Genomic DNA, 15163 nt, shown 5'->3' on the forward strand with positions numbered 1-15163 from the left:
ACAAACACATTCAAAAGCTAGCGGAAGGCAAGAAACAACTAAGATCAGAGCAGAACTGAAGGAGATAGAGACATGAAAAACCCTTCAAAAAATCAGTGAATACAGGAGCTGGTTTTTTGAAAAGATGAACAAAACAGACTGATAGCAACACTAATAAAGAAGTAAAGATAGAATAATCAAATAGACACAATAAAAAATGATAAAGGGGATATCACCACTGATCACACAGAAATACAAACTACCATCAGAGACTACTATAAACACCTCTACCCTAATAAACTAGAAAATCTAAAAGAAATGGATAAATTCCTGGACACATACACCCTCCCAAGACTAAACCAGGAAGAAGTTGAATCTCTGAATAGACAAATAACAGGTTCTGAAATTAAGGCAATAATTAATAACCTATCAACCAAAAAAAGTCCAGGACCAGATAGATTCACAGCCGAATTCTACCAGAGGTACAAAGAGGAGCTGGTATCATTCCTTCTGAAAGTATTCCAATCAATAGAAAAGAGAGAATCCTCCCTAACTCATTTCATGAGGCTAGCATCATCCTGATAACAAAGCCTGGTAGAGACACAACAAAAAAAGAGAAATTTTGGCCAATATTTCTGATGAACATCAATGCAAAAATCCTCAATAAAATACTGTCAAACTGAATCCAGCAGCACATTAAAAAGTTTATCCACCAGGAACAAGTCGACTTCATCCCTGGGATACAAGGCTGGTTCAACATACTCAAATCAATAAACGTAATCCATCATGTAAACAGAACCAATGACAAAAACCACATGAGTATCTCAATAGGTGCAGAAAAGGCCTTTGACAAAATTCAACAGCCCTTCATGCTAAAAACTCTCAATAAATTTGGTATTGATGGAACGTATCTCAAAATAAAAAGAGCTATTTATGACAAACCCACAGCCAATATCATACTGAATGGGCAAAAACTGGAAGCATTCCCTTTGAAAACTGGCACAAGACAGGGATGCCCTCTCTCACCACTCCTATTCAACATAGTGTTGGAAGTTCTGGCTAGGGCAATCAGGCAAGAGAAAGAAATCAAGGGTATTCAATTAGGAAAAGAGGAAGTCAAATTGTCTGTGTTTGCAGATGACATGATCGAATATTTAGAAACCCCCATCGTCTCAGCCCAAAATCTCCTTAAACTGATAAGCAATTTCAGCAAAGTCTCAGGATATAAAATCAACATGCAAAAATCACAAGCATTCCTATACACCAAGAATAGACAAACAGAGACCCAAAACATGAGTGAATTCCCATTCACAATTGCTACAAAGACAATAAGGTACGTAGGAATCCAACTTACAAGGGATATGAAGGACCTCTTCAAGGAGAACTACAAACCTCTGCTTAACGAAATAAAAGAGGACACAAACAAATGGAAGAACATTCCATGCTCATGAATAGGAAGAATCAATATCATGAAAATGGCCATACTACCCAAAGTAATTTATAGATTCAATGCTATACCCATCAAGCTACCAATGACTTTCTTCACAGAATTGGAAAAAACTACTCTAAAGTTCATATGGAACCAAAAGAAAGCCCACATAACCAAGACAATCCTAAGTAAAAAGAACAAAGCTGGAGGCATCACACTACCTGACTTCAAATTATACTCCAAGTCTACAGTAACCAAAACAGCATGGTACTGGTACCAAAACAGATATCTAGACCAATGGAACAGAACAGAGGCCTTGGAAATAACACCACACATCTACAACCATGTGATCTTTGACAAACCTGAAAAAAACAAGAGATGGGGAAAGGATTCCCTATTTAATAAATGGTGGTGGGAAACCTAGCTAGCCATATGTAGAAAGCTGAAACTGGATCCCTTCCTTATGTCTTATACAAAAATTGACTCAAGATGGATAAAGACTTAAATGTAATACCTAACACCATAAAAACCCTAGAAGAAAACCTAGGCAATATCATTTAGGACATAGTCATGGGCAAAGACTTCATGACTAAAACACCAAAAGCAATGGCAAAAAAAGCCAAAATAGACAAATGGGATCCAATTAAACTAAAGAGCTTCTGCACAGCAAAGGAAACTATCATCAGAGTGTACAGGCAACCTACAGAATGGGAGAAAATTTTTGCAATCTATCCATCTGACAAAGGGCTAATATTCAGAATCTAGAAAGAACTTAAACAAATTTACAAGAAAAAAACAAACCCATCAAAAAGCGGGCAAAGTATATGAACAGACACTTCTCAAAAGAAGACATTTATGGAGCCAACAGACATATGAAAAAATGCTCATCATCACTAGTCATCAGAGAAATGCAAATCAAAACCACAATGAGATACCATCTCATGCCAGTTAGAATGACAATCATTAAAAAGTCAGGAAACAACAGATTCTGCAAAGGAGGTGAAGAAATAGGAACACTTTTATACATTGTTGGTGGGATTGTAAGTTAGTTCCACCATTGTGGAAGACTGTGTGGCAATCCCTCAAGGATCTAGAACTAGAAATACCATTTGACCCAGCAATTCCATTACTGGGCATATACCCAAAGGATTATAAATCTTTCTATGATAAAGACACATGCACGTATACATTTATTGAGGCACTATTCACATAGCAAAGACTTGGAACCAACCCAAATGTCCATCAATGATAGACTGGATTAAGAAAATATGGCACATATACACCATGGAATACTATTCATCCTTAAAAAAGGATGAGTTCATGTTCTTTACAGGGATGTGGATGAAGCTGGAAACCATCATTCTAAGCAAACTATCACAAGAACAGAAAACCAAACACCACATGTTCTCACTCATAGGTGGGAGTTGAACAATGAGAACACATGGACCCAGGGCGAGGAACATCACACTGGGGCCTGTCGGGGGGGTCGGGGGCTGGGGGTGAATATCATTAGGAGAAATACCTAATGTAAATGACAAGTTGATGGGTTCAGCAAACCAACATGGCACATGTATACCTATGTAACAAACCTGCATATTGTGCACATGTACCCTAGAACTTAAAATATAATAATAATAATAAAGAATTATAAGATGTTGAGCAGGATTTTAACTTTTAGATAAGTCTGTTTTCTTCTCCATAAATTGGAATATGGAGTATTATTTATCTCAAAAAGTTGTTGGGAGGATTTTAATGTAAAATGAAAGAAATTTGCAAACTATTCTCTGCGATGCAGAGGAAAGATACTAGTAATTGGAGTGTTTTAACTGGACTCACACTTTCCAGTGTCCTTGCTAAAACTGATCTCTTGGGTGACAAAATTATTGAAACCTACACAAAACCTGACCATAATAAATACATGCCAAAGTCTCTGAGATTACTCTTATATTTTATTAATATCTCTGAGATTAGACAAGTATAGATTCTCAGAGCAACAACTTTGAAGAGTTATGACATTTATCTCCCCAAGCCCAAAATTAAAGATTTAATAGGCTTAGGGTTTATTGATATCTTTGTACAAATGTTTGTGTTTCATGAGAGGAAAGGACGACTGTAAACTCTGCCAGGCATTTTGGGGATCTTCACTAATCCCTGCTATGTACAAGATCATCACTGGTCTCCGCTATGAAAAAACACAGCCTTCTCCAATAAGCCTGTGATATTGCCTTTTCTTTAATGACTGACCCAAAGACTAGAATTAAATAATGACAATTGAGTGTTCAATCTCTCCCTCTACCCAAAACACACACATGGCCCATACCTGACTCTTTACTGGGACTATATTTTTTAATCGTTTGTGGATAGTGTTGGTAAAAGCTAGGGAAGTGCCTGAAAGAAAGTTAAGATAAAGTGTTAGACCTCTTGTATCTCAGAATCGAAGTATCTCGTTCTCACGTATGCTTTGCTATCCAAAATTGAATCAATAATGGCACCAAAAAAGGATACCCATTTGAGGAGGCTGTTCTAAAGCTTTTTATTTCAATTCAGTCACTCTAACTGAACAAGTTTCCTATGCAAATTATACTAGAAATCCCATTTCACTGGCCTCCAGCAATTTTTCCATATTTGCATATTTGTACCCCAAAAAGATTCTCCAATGGTTTTCTAGTGAATTGTATGATTTAAGGAATTGACAATACATTAAAAAACAAGAATAGGGAAAAACTTAACAAAATAGTAAGAGTAATTACTGTATATAGAATATAAGTATGTGATTTATTTTACTTTTTTCTGCTTGTAGATATTTTCTAAACTTTCATTAATTAATATGTTTTATTTTATGATAGAACACATTAAAATTTTACTTTTCTAAAGATGTAGGAAACTCACCATGAAGAGCCCCCAAACAAGAATATTTTACATATATTCAAGGTACATAGGTATAATTATTAATATACATAAGGTTAATGAACATACTAGATATTAATTAATAACTATTCAACAAAAATGCCAAATTTAAAAGAGACAAATTTTGCCTTAGTGTATTCTTTCTTATTGTTTTTCTTCTGCAACAAGTTCTATACTATTTTGGGAAGAAAAATAAAACCAAGCAGAAATGTACAAAGTAGAAAATGAAAGTTCTCTGTCATCCCAAATGGGAGATAACAATTTGTTGCATAATTCTCCAGACTTCTTATCACTGACACCATGTATTTTACTTTATGCTACAAAAATGAAATTGTATTATATGAACTCTTTTGCTGTATTTAATTTTCTATTTTATATCTCACAAATATTTTTCTACATCAACACATTATTATTCGTCCTTTTCTTTAAAAATAATGAATAAAAATTCACCCCCAATACAATGAAATGAAAATTTATATAAGAATTCTCCTTCCTTTTCTCCACTTATTCCATCTTATTCCACCTCCATGGAATTACAACTTTAAAATGTTTGATAGCACTTTTCCTAATTAATTTTTGAAGTCAGATAAAATACATAGATGACTGTGAGATAGGCCTGATATTTAAAATTTTTTTATTAAAAAATTTATTTTTAGTGGCATTTTGTTCACTAATTGATAAGAATTTTAAATTAAAACAATTACCTTTATAGTTTATGTTGAGCCATGAGGGATTTGTTTTGAAATCAAATGGTGCCAGGACATCCAACTCATGCACCCTAAAGATGTTATAAATGAAAACAGTTTACTCTGGATGAAGCAGTTCATAACTGCACATCAAAGCAACGCATATTACTATTCTCATACAAGGATAAGTTACTCCATTTACCCACATTATGGCACATTTCAAAACTGGCTGAAATGGGAAGAAATCACCAGTGAAGATAATAATCTCTATAGAATTTTTTTCTGACTCAAACGTCTCACTCTTCTTGCTAGAATTACAAGTTGTGGTAACAGTTACAGCAAACTTTCAGATCAATCATTAGGTGAGAGGGAAAAAAGGTAACAAGGGACAAGGCAATGTCTAGCTACAAAATGTAAGCTCACTTTAGGGCCAAACCAGTAGTTCTACAGATGTAAAATAGGTTCACCCAAATGGTGCTATAACATATTTTTTAACATTAAGTGAGCTACTGTAGCAGTTAGAATTAATAAAATGCTAAATACATCTCATCATGGATATATTTTTGAAATGTAATGTTGAAAAAAGTTATAAAATGACACCTATTATATGATACCATTTATATAAAAAAAACTTACTAAGCAGAAAAAAATGAAGTGAGCTAAAAAGAAAGAGTTTTTAAAAACTGGCTGACTTGGATGACAGCCAAATAACACTTTGTCCACATTGTCTTCTTTGTCCAATTAAGTTCCACTTTAATTTTATTTGATGTCTCAGCTAGAATCTTGGTATTTCCTGCCATCAAACATGGAAGGAGAATGTAATACCATGGAGACAGCGGAGGCTTGAAAAACAACAAGATACAGGTTCTAATCCCGGTGGTGCTATAACCATGAACTTGGGCAAGTCACCTAACCTCTCTGGGCTCCAATTTCCTATCTGTAAATCGAAGAGATTAATCTCTGAGTTCCCTTCCTGTTCTAAAATCTGAGACTATAAAGCACACAACTGGACTTTATACTATACCCAAGTTTGTAGTTGTGTGCAGCTGGCCAACCAGTTTGCTGCCTCCTGAAGCTTTAAGGTCTAATTACTTCAAATTCCTCACCTCTGACTCATGTTAACTACAAACCCTTGAATGCTCAGAGAATCCTACAGAGTCTTGCCTTCTCCTTGCCCCCGGCATAGCCTCACCATCTCCAGTCCCAGCAAACAGGCTGAGGCTACATGTGAGCGCCAGATACTTCCTCCATGGGCTTGCCTGCAAGCATGCTGAGTAACATTCTTTCCATTGCAAACACTGGTACCATTATGTTTTGATAGTTGCATATTGGTATTAATTTGCGCATTGAAATAGAATTCCTTGCTTGCACAATAAAATTCAATTGTGTAAGCACTCAATTTCTAAGAAATCATTTGTAAATACACATAATGAATCTCAAGGCAACCAATATATTGGCAGCCAAAATTTGTAGAGACAAAATTCAACCATAGCAAGACAAAAAATTACCTGAAAAAATAATGTTTTACACTTACATAAAAACAATACCATTAAAATACGTGTATTGTCCCATTTTGTCCTCATAATAACTCTTTTTTGGATTATTCCATTTGACAAACGAAGGCACTGAAATAGGAGATACACTGTGGTTTGGTCAAGATGATTCAGAAAGTTAGTAAGAACTTGGGTCTCTTGCCTCCCAAAAGCTATCTCCAACCTAACAGAAATTATTTAAATTGGATGTGGATGATCTTTAAGTGCCTTTCTTGTTCAAGCCTTCTCTGATTCAATACCAGACCAGGGAGTAATGGGTTCACTTTCTTTCCATGAACATCCTCCAAAGAGGTAAGAGAAACAGTCCTAACTGATTCTATCCACTTCATTTCATGATTGTTACTTTTATCATTTTCAGAGATAGAACATTTGCCTATTTTCACTTAAATAATGAAAGTAGGCTGGATGCAGTGGTTCATGCCTGTAATCCTAGCACTTTGGGAGACCAAGGCAGGAGGATCATTTGAGGCCAGGGGTTCAAGACCAGCCTAGGCAACATAGTGAGACCTTATCTCTACCAAAAAATAAAAAATAAACAAAAGTAAGAAACTATGTCTTAAAAAAAAATCCACATCCTCTAATCCATAAAGACATATGAAACGTTAACTATAAAAGTCTTTCCTATTCAATGTTAGCTTTTTACTTCTGTTTGAAGACAATGTGCTACTTACTCAAACAACATGCACCCCGTGCTCAGGGTCACGTAGTACACGGTGTAGAACAGGATGACACACAGAAGAAGCTTCTGCAAAACAACCTGTGGAGAAAACAGATGTGAGGTCCAAGAGCCTGGGATTTTTCACATGGTCTTTGGTAACTAGTTTGGCAAAAGATGATGAATGATTACTAGATAGTGCTGGCTAGCCTTGTATTGCTTAAGGACCCACGGGATGGGAAGGACTTCAAAGTGTCCATCTTGGAGCTACTTCGGCGGTATAATTTTCTTAAGTGTCATGTGTCTTGGGTTTGGTTTATCCTTCCTACCATGTATTGAAATCAGTTAGTTTTTCTTTTCATTTGAACATTAATAGCCTCTAGATATTTCTAGATGATTGCTTTCATTTCGATCCAAAATAAGATGAATAATATATAGTCTCTATATTAGTATGTGTTTTCAACCATTAAACTTTTCTTATTTCTGTTAATATTAAAATTCAAATAACATTTTAATTTTTTAGTACATTCACTTACTATAAAATTTTCCTTGTGTAATCCAAAAACATGAGGATTGTACTACATACCCAGAAAACCTACAAATACTAAATCTGTGTAAGACATTTGGCACTATTTTTTAAATTAAATTATAATTTGTGAGACAATATATTTGTTGACAAATTTTACATAGAGATACACTGACTTTTCCTGACAAATTTATAAAACACTACATATTTTTAAAATGTTGCTAGCTGAAGAGGTTACCATCTCACACATTTGCACCAAGAATTAATGCAATATACAAATCCATATCACTTACGCTCCATTCACTGGAACAAACTTCCTAAATGCCAATATTTGTATTTTAACTTGACAAAATGACTCTAAACCTCAGCTGTGATAATAATATAATCTTGCCAGTCATAGTAATAATGGCAAGAACCACAGTTACTTTTGCACCAACCTATAGAAAGATGAGAACAGGTAAATTCCAAATAATATTATCAAAAAACCCACATAATACCACAATAATTAAACCTCTGTACAAGAATTTACAGAGCAATTTGGTAAAACACAATAGATGGTCCTGAAATGGACTCTTCCACATCTGAGACCTAAGAAAGAAGCACTGCAGATTAATGAGAATTGGAAAGATTATTTGACAAATGGTCCTGTGAAAATAGTCTAACTTCTAAACAGAAAAATCCCATTAGATTCCAGTCTTGTACCAGACACCACAATAAATTTCAAGGGGATTATAGGCTTAAATGCCAAGGAATAGGTTGGGAGAAAATATTTGCAATATATATCACAGGAAAAGGATTGATATCTATAATATATAAACTCACACAAATGTTAGAAAAAGACAAACCAATAGAAAAATGGACAAAGTATATAAATAGGCAATTCACATGAAGAAATACTTAAAAAGCCAACAAACAATCAAAAATGTGCCAAACTTCGCTATTAACCTTTTCAAAGATATCCTTATGACTATAATAAAGGTTGCAGCATTTCACATGAGAAATGCTCAATTTACTCAGTTTATTCTTTTATTTTAGAATCTTAAAGCCATTTTTGCTTAACCCACACTCCAGCACTTTAGATTTATTATTATTTTTACTTGAATGACCAATTCACCAAACTGACCACATATTTTCACTTGCCTAGGTACAGAAGGAGCCCACAGCTAGAGGCAGGAGGAGAAGCTAGTTAGCAGAGAGTAGACCACAACCAAGTGGCTGAATGGACCAGATTTACGGATCTACCAAGAACCTACTTCTTTCAACTATTTTTAAATGGGTAGGATGTGAAGCCTGACAGGGCCATGAGAAAACAGGACTCCAAGGTTCTGGGACCTTCAGAGTCTTCCCCCATCCCTTGCTCCCACACCATCCTCAACACCCCCTACTCTTTGCCTATGTCCACCCCCAGCCTTGCTCACCAAGTCTCATCTCTCTTCGCTGATTCTTATCCCCAGTTCACCCTCAGGATCTCACATTCCTTGTCTCTGTTTTTTGGGGGTTTTTTTTTGTTTTTTTTTTTGAGACAGAGTTTCGCTCTTGTTGCCCAGGCTGGAGTGCAATGGCACTATCACGGCTCACCACAACCTCAGTCTCCCAGGTTCAAGCAATTCTCCTGCCTCAGCCTCCCTAGTAGCTGGGATTACAGGCATGCACCACCAAGCCCAGCTAATTTTGTATTTTTAATAGAGTCGAGGTTTCTCCATGTTGGCCAGGCTAGTCTCAAACTCGCCTGCCTCGGCCTCCCACAGTGCTGGGATTACAGGCATGAGCCACCCCGTGCCTGGCCTTCACATTCCTTGTCTCTTAATCTCTCCTCCCTTATGACCTTCAGTCTCTCCTTCCTCAACCCTTGGTCCCCTCCTGTCCATGCTCCTCATTCTCTCCCTAAGACCTGCATAGCCTGTGGTTCCATGATAGCTGACACAACATGATTTTTTAAAAGGAATGTGTACAAAAGAGACCTTCTTCCCACAGCTGTCTTTCTTTTATCAGAGAATAAAAATCCTTCCTAGAAGCTGCAAACAGCCTTCCCATTATGTCTCATTGTCCGCCACAGGGCCACATGTCCACTTACTGAACAATCACAGGTAGAGTAAAAGGGTTTACCATGGCAGCTTTATGACATCGTGACTGCGCTCCCGGGGACAGGCACCTACTGCCTCAATAAAAGAAAAATTGGAGTTCTATTAGCAGGGAAGAAGGAGTTGGGCAGGAAACTACATCTTCCACTGGGAAGGAATCAATACGGAAATAGCTAAAAGCCCTCATTTTGTAGCAAAGAGTCTTTGAAGGTCAAAAGAAAATGTGGAGGTATTGACTGAGTTGAGGCCCATGCATCAACTGGCTCAATTCTTCCCCAACTGCTGGAATAAGAATTTGCTGCTGGGAGATGGGTATGTAAAACGGAGCAGCTGGGAGCTTCTTCAGCACTATAATTTTTTTAAGAGTCATGTGTCTTTGGGTTTGCTTTATTCTTCCTACCATGTATTGATATATCAATTGTTTTTCTTTTAATTTGAGCATTAATAGCCTTTAGATCTTTCTAGATGATTGCTTTATTTCATTTCAATCCAAAATAAGATGAATAATATATAGTCTCTATACTAACACGTATTTTCAACCATGAAACTATTCTTATCTCTGTTAATATTAAAATTTAAATAACATTTTAATGTTTTAATACATTCACTTACTATAAAATTTCCCTTGTATAATCCAAAAACATGAGGATTGTACTACATACCCAGAAAACCTACAAATACTAAATCTGTGTAAGACATTTGGCACCATTTTTTAATTAAATTATAATTTGTGAGACAATATATTTGTTGACAAACTTTACATAGAGATACACTTACTTTTCCTGACAAATTTAGAAAACATTAAATATAAATATAATATCAAAATAACATATTTTAAAATGATTTGTAAGAAATATTTGGAAAAGCAAGGCATAATGTTTGTAAACAATTTTTCTACCTGAATTATAAGTCTAGATTTTCAAATAATACTTTTCTCATAAGCAAATTCATTTGCTTTTACTATGTTCTTCCTCGAATCTACACCCTACAGAGTCTATGGAACCTAAGTATTTTCTAAAAAACAATCAGACCATCACTTCCTCTGCTTTATATCCTTTTATGGCCTCACATCATTATCAGGATTTATTCTTCCACTTTTTTCATTTGACAAATAGTTACTGGGCGGGGTGGCAATGCAAGGTAAATTGGATGTGGTCCAAGCCATAGAGATGCAGTTGAGCTGTTGTTCTCAAATGTACAAGCGTCAGACTCACATTAAGGTCCTATTAAAACACAGATTACAGGGCCCAAGTCCCAGAGTTTCTGATTTGGTAATTCTGGGATGGGTTCCAGGAATTTGTGTTCATAACAAGTTCCCAGCTGATGCTGCATCAGCTGTACCTATTACCACACTTTGAGAACTACTGATCTAGAGGCAAGAATGAGTGAAGAAATGGCTACAATACGAAGAGAAGAGGTATAATTGAGGAGGGTATGGAGTGCTATGTAAGCCCAAGCAAGACAACAGCAGAGAATGGGTAGGTTATGTGTGTGTGTGTGTTTGTGTGCTTCTATGCACATGTGTGAAGGGGGCGTGAACATTCCCCAGAAAATCTTGACAACATTTATTGTAGGTTTTCTTGAGTTACGATATCACATCTGCATTACCTCATTTAATCCTTATAAAACTTCTGAGTGGTAGAATCCTTTTTTAGAGAGAAGAAAAATGAGGCTCAGAGAGCTCTTGTAACTTTCTGAACATTTGACAGTCAAATGCTGAGCTGAGATGCAAGTGCTGCTCTGACTCAACCCTTATTCTACTTATGATGAGCTGGAGCAGTGGCAGGGGTGTCCATAGGCACAAGAAGCACTTGCAAAGACCTGGGTGAAGCCAAACTTGATGGAGAGGAGTTTTGGTAGGAGAGGTTTAAAGAGCTGAAGTCAGAGGTGAAGGGAAGTTTATGCCTTAATGAGGAATTTTGCATATCTCTGAAGGCCCTGGGGAGGCTGAAAGATTTAAGGAGTAGTATAGACTAGAGAGGGGCCATTAGGTCGGGGAAGCATTTAAATGGGTTTGCAATGGAAATGGGGAGGAGGACAGGTATGTGAACTATTAAGGAAACAGAATAGATAACTTGTGGGGGTTAAGGGAGAGGAAACTGTTGACTCTATCTCCCAGTTTTCCAACCCAATTTTATTGATTGGTTGGACAATAAGGGGAGCACTATCAGTTCTAAATGACTGGAATGGTAATCCATAATCTAGCCCAGTGCTGTCCAGCAGAAATACAATGCAAGCCACATATGTAATTTTAAATTTTTTAATAGCCACATTTATAAAAATGTTGATAAGGTAAAATTAATTTTAATAATATTTATTTAACACACCATATCCAAGATATTATGATTTTGACATAAATGAATCATCAAAGATAGAGATATTTTATGTTGTTTGTTCATACTACGTCTTACAAGTACAAAAGGTAATTTATTTACAAGACATCTCAATTCAGACTAGCCACATTTCAAGTACTAAATTGCCATGTGTGGACAGTGGACAAGACAGTTCTCACCTCTGCCTGTCCTCCAGCCTCATCTCCTCATCCCCTGCCCCAGTCGATAGCCTAACTATATTGACTATTTTATTGAGGATTCCTACGTGACAATCACTGTACTCATATGTTCTCATTGTATTCACCCTTCCCTGTACCCCACCACTATATGCATACAGGAAAAACTTTCTGGGTTTGGCTGTCTTTCATTTGCATTTCACAGACTTGGAAACCGAGACAAAGAGAGATTAAGGAACTAATCCCAGCTCATGTGGCCTACATGTGGCAGGGCTCTAGGCCAGATCTGCTGGATGTTTCCTCTCAACCCTGTGCTGTCCTGCCCCCACCCAGAAGTTCACAATGAAAGCATGCTGAATAATCTTTATTTATTTATTTAGAGAAGGAGTCTTGTTTTGTCGCCTAGGCTGGAGTCCCATGGCATGATCTTGGCTCACTGCAACCTCCACCTCCCAGGCTCAAGCAATTCTCCTGCCTCAGCCTCCCGAGTAGCTGGGATTACAGGCGTCCACCACCACGCCCAGCAAATTTTTTGTATTTTTATCTAGAGACGGGGTTTCACCATGTTGGCCAGGGTGGTCTCAAACTGCTGACTTCAAGTGATCTGCCTGTCTTAGCCTCCCAAAGTGCTGGGATTGCAGGTATGAGTCACTGCACCTGGCATGAATAATCAATTTTAGTTCAACACTCTGTTTTTAAAAGTATGAAAACTGTGACTCAGACAAGTTGATTGAATAGCCCAAGGACACACCTTTATTTAGTGGCCAAGTTGAGATTAGGAAAATAATTGTATTGAATTAACAAAGTAAAAGCACTGAATAATGCGGTCCAAATGAGGGAGCATTATTTTATTATGATACAATATTATTGCTGCACTCTAGGAAAAGCCAATATGTGAGATTCAGAATTTGTAGCTGTCTAGATATTTGGCTACTGCCAAACTTTTTATTATGTTTTTAAATATATTTGGATCCTGAATCAAATAAACTTTTAAAAATTAAGACATTTATGAGACATTTGGCTATTTAAACTTGACTGGATATTTAATAATGTTAAAAAAATTATTGCTACGTTTTTAAGGTAAGATAATGGTATGGTGTTTTTTTCTAAGTCGTTGTCTTTGAAGATGCATAAGGACATGTTTGCAGTTGAAACAATATGATGTCTGGTTTAGTTTCCAAATAAAAAGATAAGAGAATAGCTGGAAATGAAGATGAAACAAGATTGAATAGGAGTTGATAATTTTGAAGCTAGGTGAAGGATAAATGGGATTCATTATACCATTTTATTTAAATTTGCATATGTTTACTTTTTTGGTAATACCTTTTTTTCAATAAATTTATTCAACCAGTGAGCATCTTCACAAAATTTAAAGCATGCTTTGATTAATACAATTTTGAGGAACATCCCTGAGGGATGCGGTAAGGGGTAACCTTTGCTTAATACCTGTACGTGCGAGACGCTAAGCTAGCCACTTTGCAAACCTTATCTCCTTTAATCCTCACAACAACACTGCCAGACAGCAAGTATGATCCATCTTTATCATTGGAGCACAGAAGCTGGCACTTCGCCTTGTTTGTTCCTCTGGGGTCAAGGACATACGGTTTCAGGGGGTTTACAAGTACTCTGGCCCATTGAGATGGGGCTGGCATGAAGAGAAAAGGGTCACTGAGCAAGTCCATGGACTCAGCAAAGTCCCAGGGACCAGAGGGCGTGTTGTTCTGCTGGACTATACAAGGGCAATGAAGAGGCAGGTAGCTATGCCTACTGGCAAGGAGAAACACACCTTCCCCCAGTAACAGCAGGTTAACAGGGCTCTACGAGGGGTTTGTCTGCAAACAGTGCCTCACCTTCCTTTTAGCGCCCTGGCGCCAGCCACAAACCGTTCTAGGTAGCCTTCTCCTGCCTTCTCCAGCTCTTCTCCATAGGAGCCCCACAACCTGCAATCCAGTCTCAGCCTCTCCCCCAGCCACCTCCTCACCACCTCCCTCAAGATCTGGTGCTCCTCAGGCAGATCCCTGCAGAGCCTATTCAAGCTCCCTCTGGAATTTTCTTTCCAGTCTATTGATGGAGCTCATTTTGGAAGTTGAAAAAACAAACGAGCACCCACAGCAGTGAATGTTCCTCTTCATTGCTTTCCCACTACACCAAGTCTAATTCTCCGGCACAACATCACCTCCAATGGAGGAACTGGTAGAAAAGGAAAACACAAGAACATTTCACAATATTATCTTGTGCATATGAGAAAGTCACCCGTGGGTCCTGTTATTTCCTTTGTGTTCACTTTCCTCTTTGGTGCTCCAGCCATTCTTAAGTACTTCCTATATCTGGAAAAGTTCAATGCTATTCCCCCTATCTAGAATTAATGACTCCTCTCTTTGGAAAACTAACTCCCACTCATCTTTTCAGGTCTAAACTGATACCTCACTTCCTCCAAGAAGTCCCCCTGACTTCTTAGTCTCTACTGTATGCTCCCTAACACTCTCTTTTCTCCCAAAAAAGCCCTCATTAGTCTGAAGATTTATAATATTCAAACACAGATCATTACAACTGCAATTTCTTTATTAAAAAGCTTCCACCTTTTTTTTTGTTTTACAATCCTATTCTGAAAATGAAATAAATGTGCACCAGTCTGCAAAATGTGCACATTTATGATGTAATGAATGTTTTTACAAGTTGCTTTCAGAAAATGGTCTGCTACAACTGGTCTTTACATCTTTGTCATCTTTTTCGATCAAAATATTTTGATACCAGCCTTCCTTCTACTGCCCTAAAAACTAAAGCAGTTTTAATAAGTTGAAATTAAGAAACGGCTATACCTATGTAAAAAAGGATAGA

The 15163-nt window shown here is 37.0% G+C and overlaps 1 protein-coding gene across 1 annotated transcript in view; it reads right to left on the reverse strand.

The window, feature by feature from the left end:
* The window catches only part of TMEM244 (transmembrane protein 244), a 31226-nt gene that overhangs the window by 8181 nt on the left and 7882 nt on the right, over window positions 1-15163 (reverse strand). The window contains exons 2-3 of the mRNA XM_078001067.1: window positions 7226-7311; window positions 5020-5093 (exon numbers count right to left, since the gene is read on the reverse strand). Of these exons, the coding sequence (XP_077857193.1) occupies window positions 5020-5093; window positions 7226-7311 (160 nt within the window). The remainder of the gene's footprint in view (window positions 1-5019; window positions 5094-7225; window positions 7312-15163) is intronic.

The sequence above is a fragment of the Macaca mulatta genome, chromosome 4, assembly GCF_049350105.2.
Source record: "Macaca mulatta isolate MMU2019108-1 chromosome 4, T2T-MMU8v2.0, whole genome shotgun sequence".
Taxonomy (NCBI): Eukaryota; Metazoa; Chordata; class Mammalia; order Primates; family Cercopithecidae; genus Macaca; species Macaca mulatta.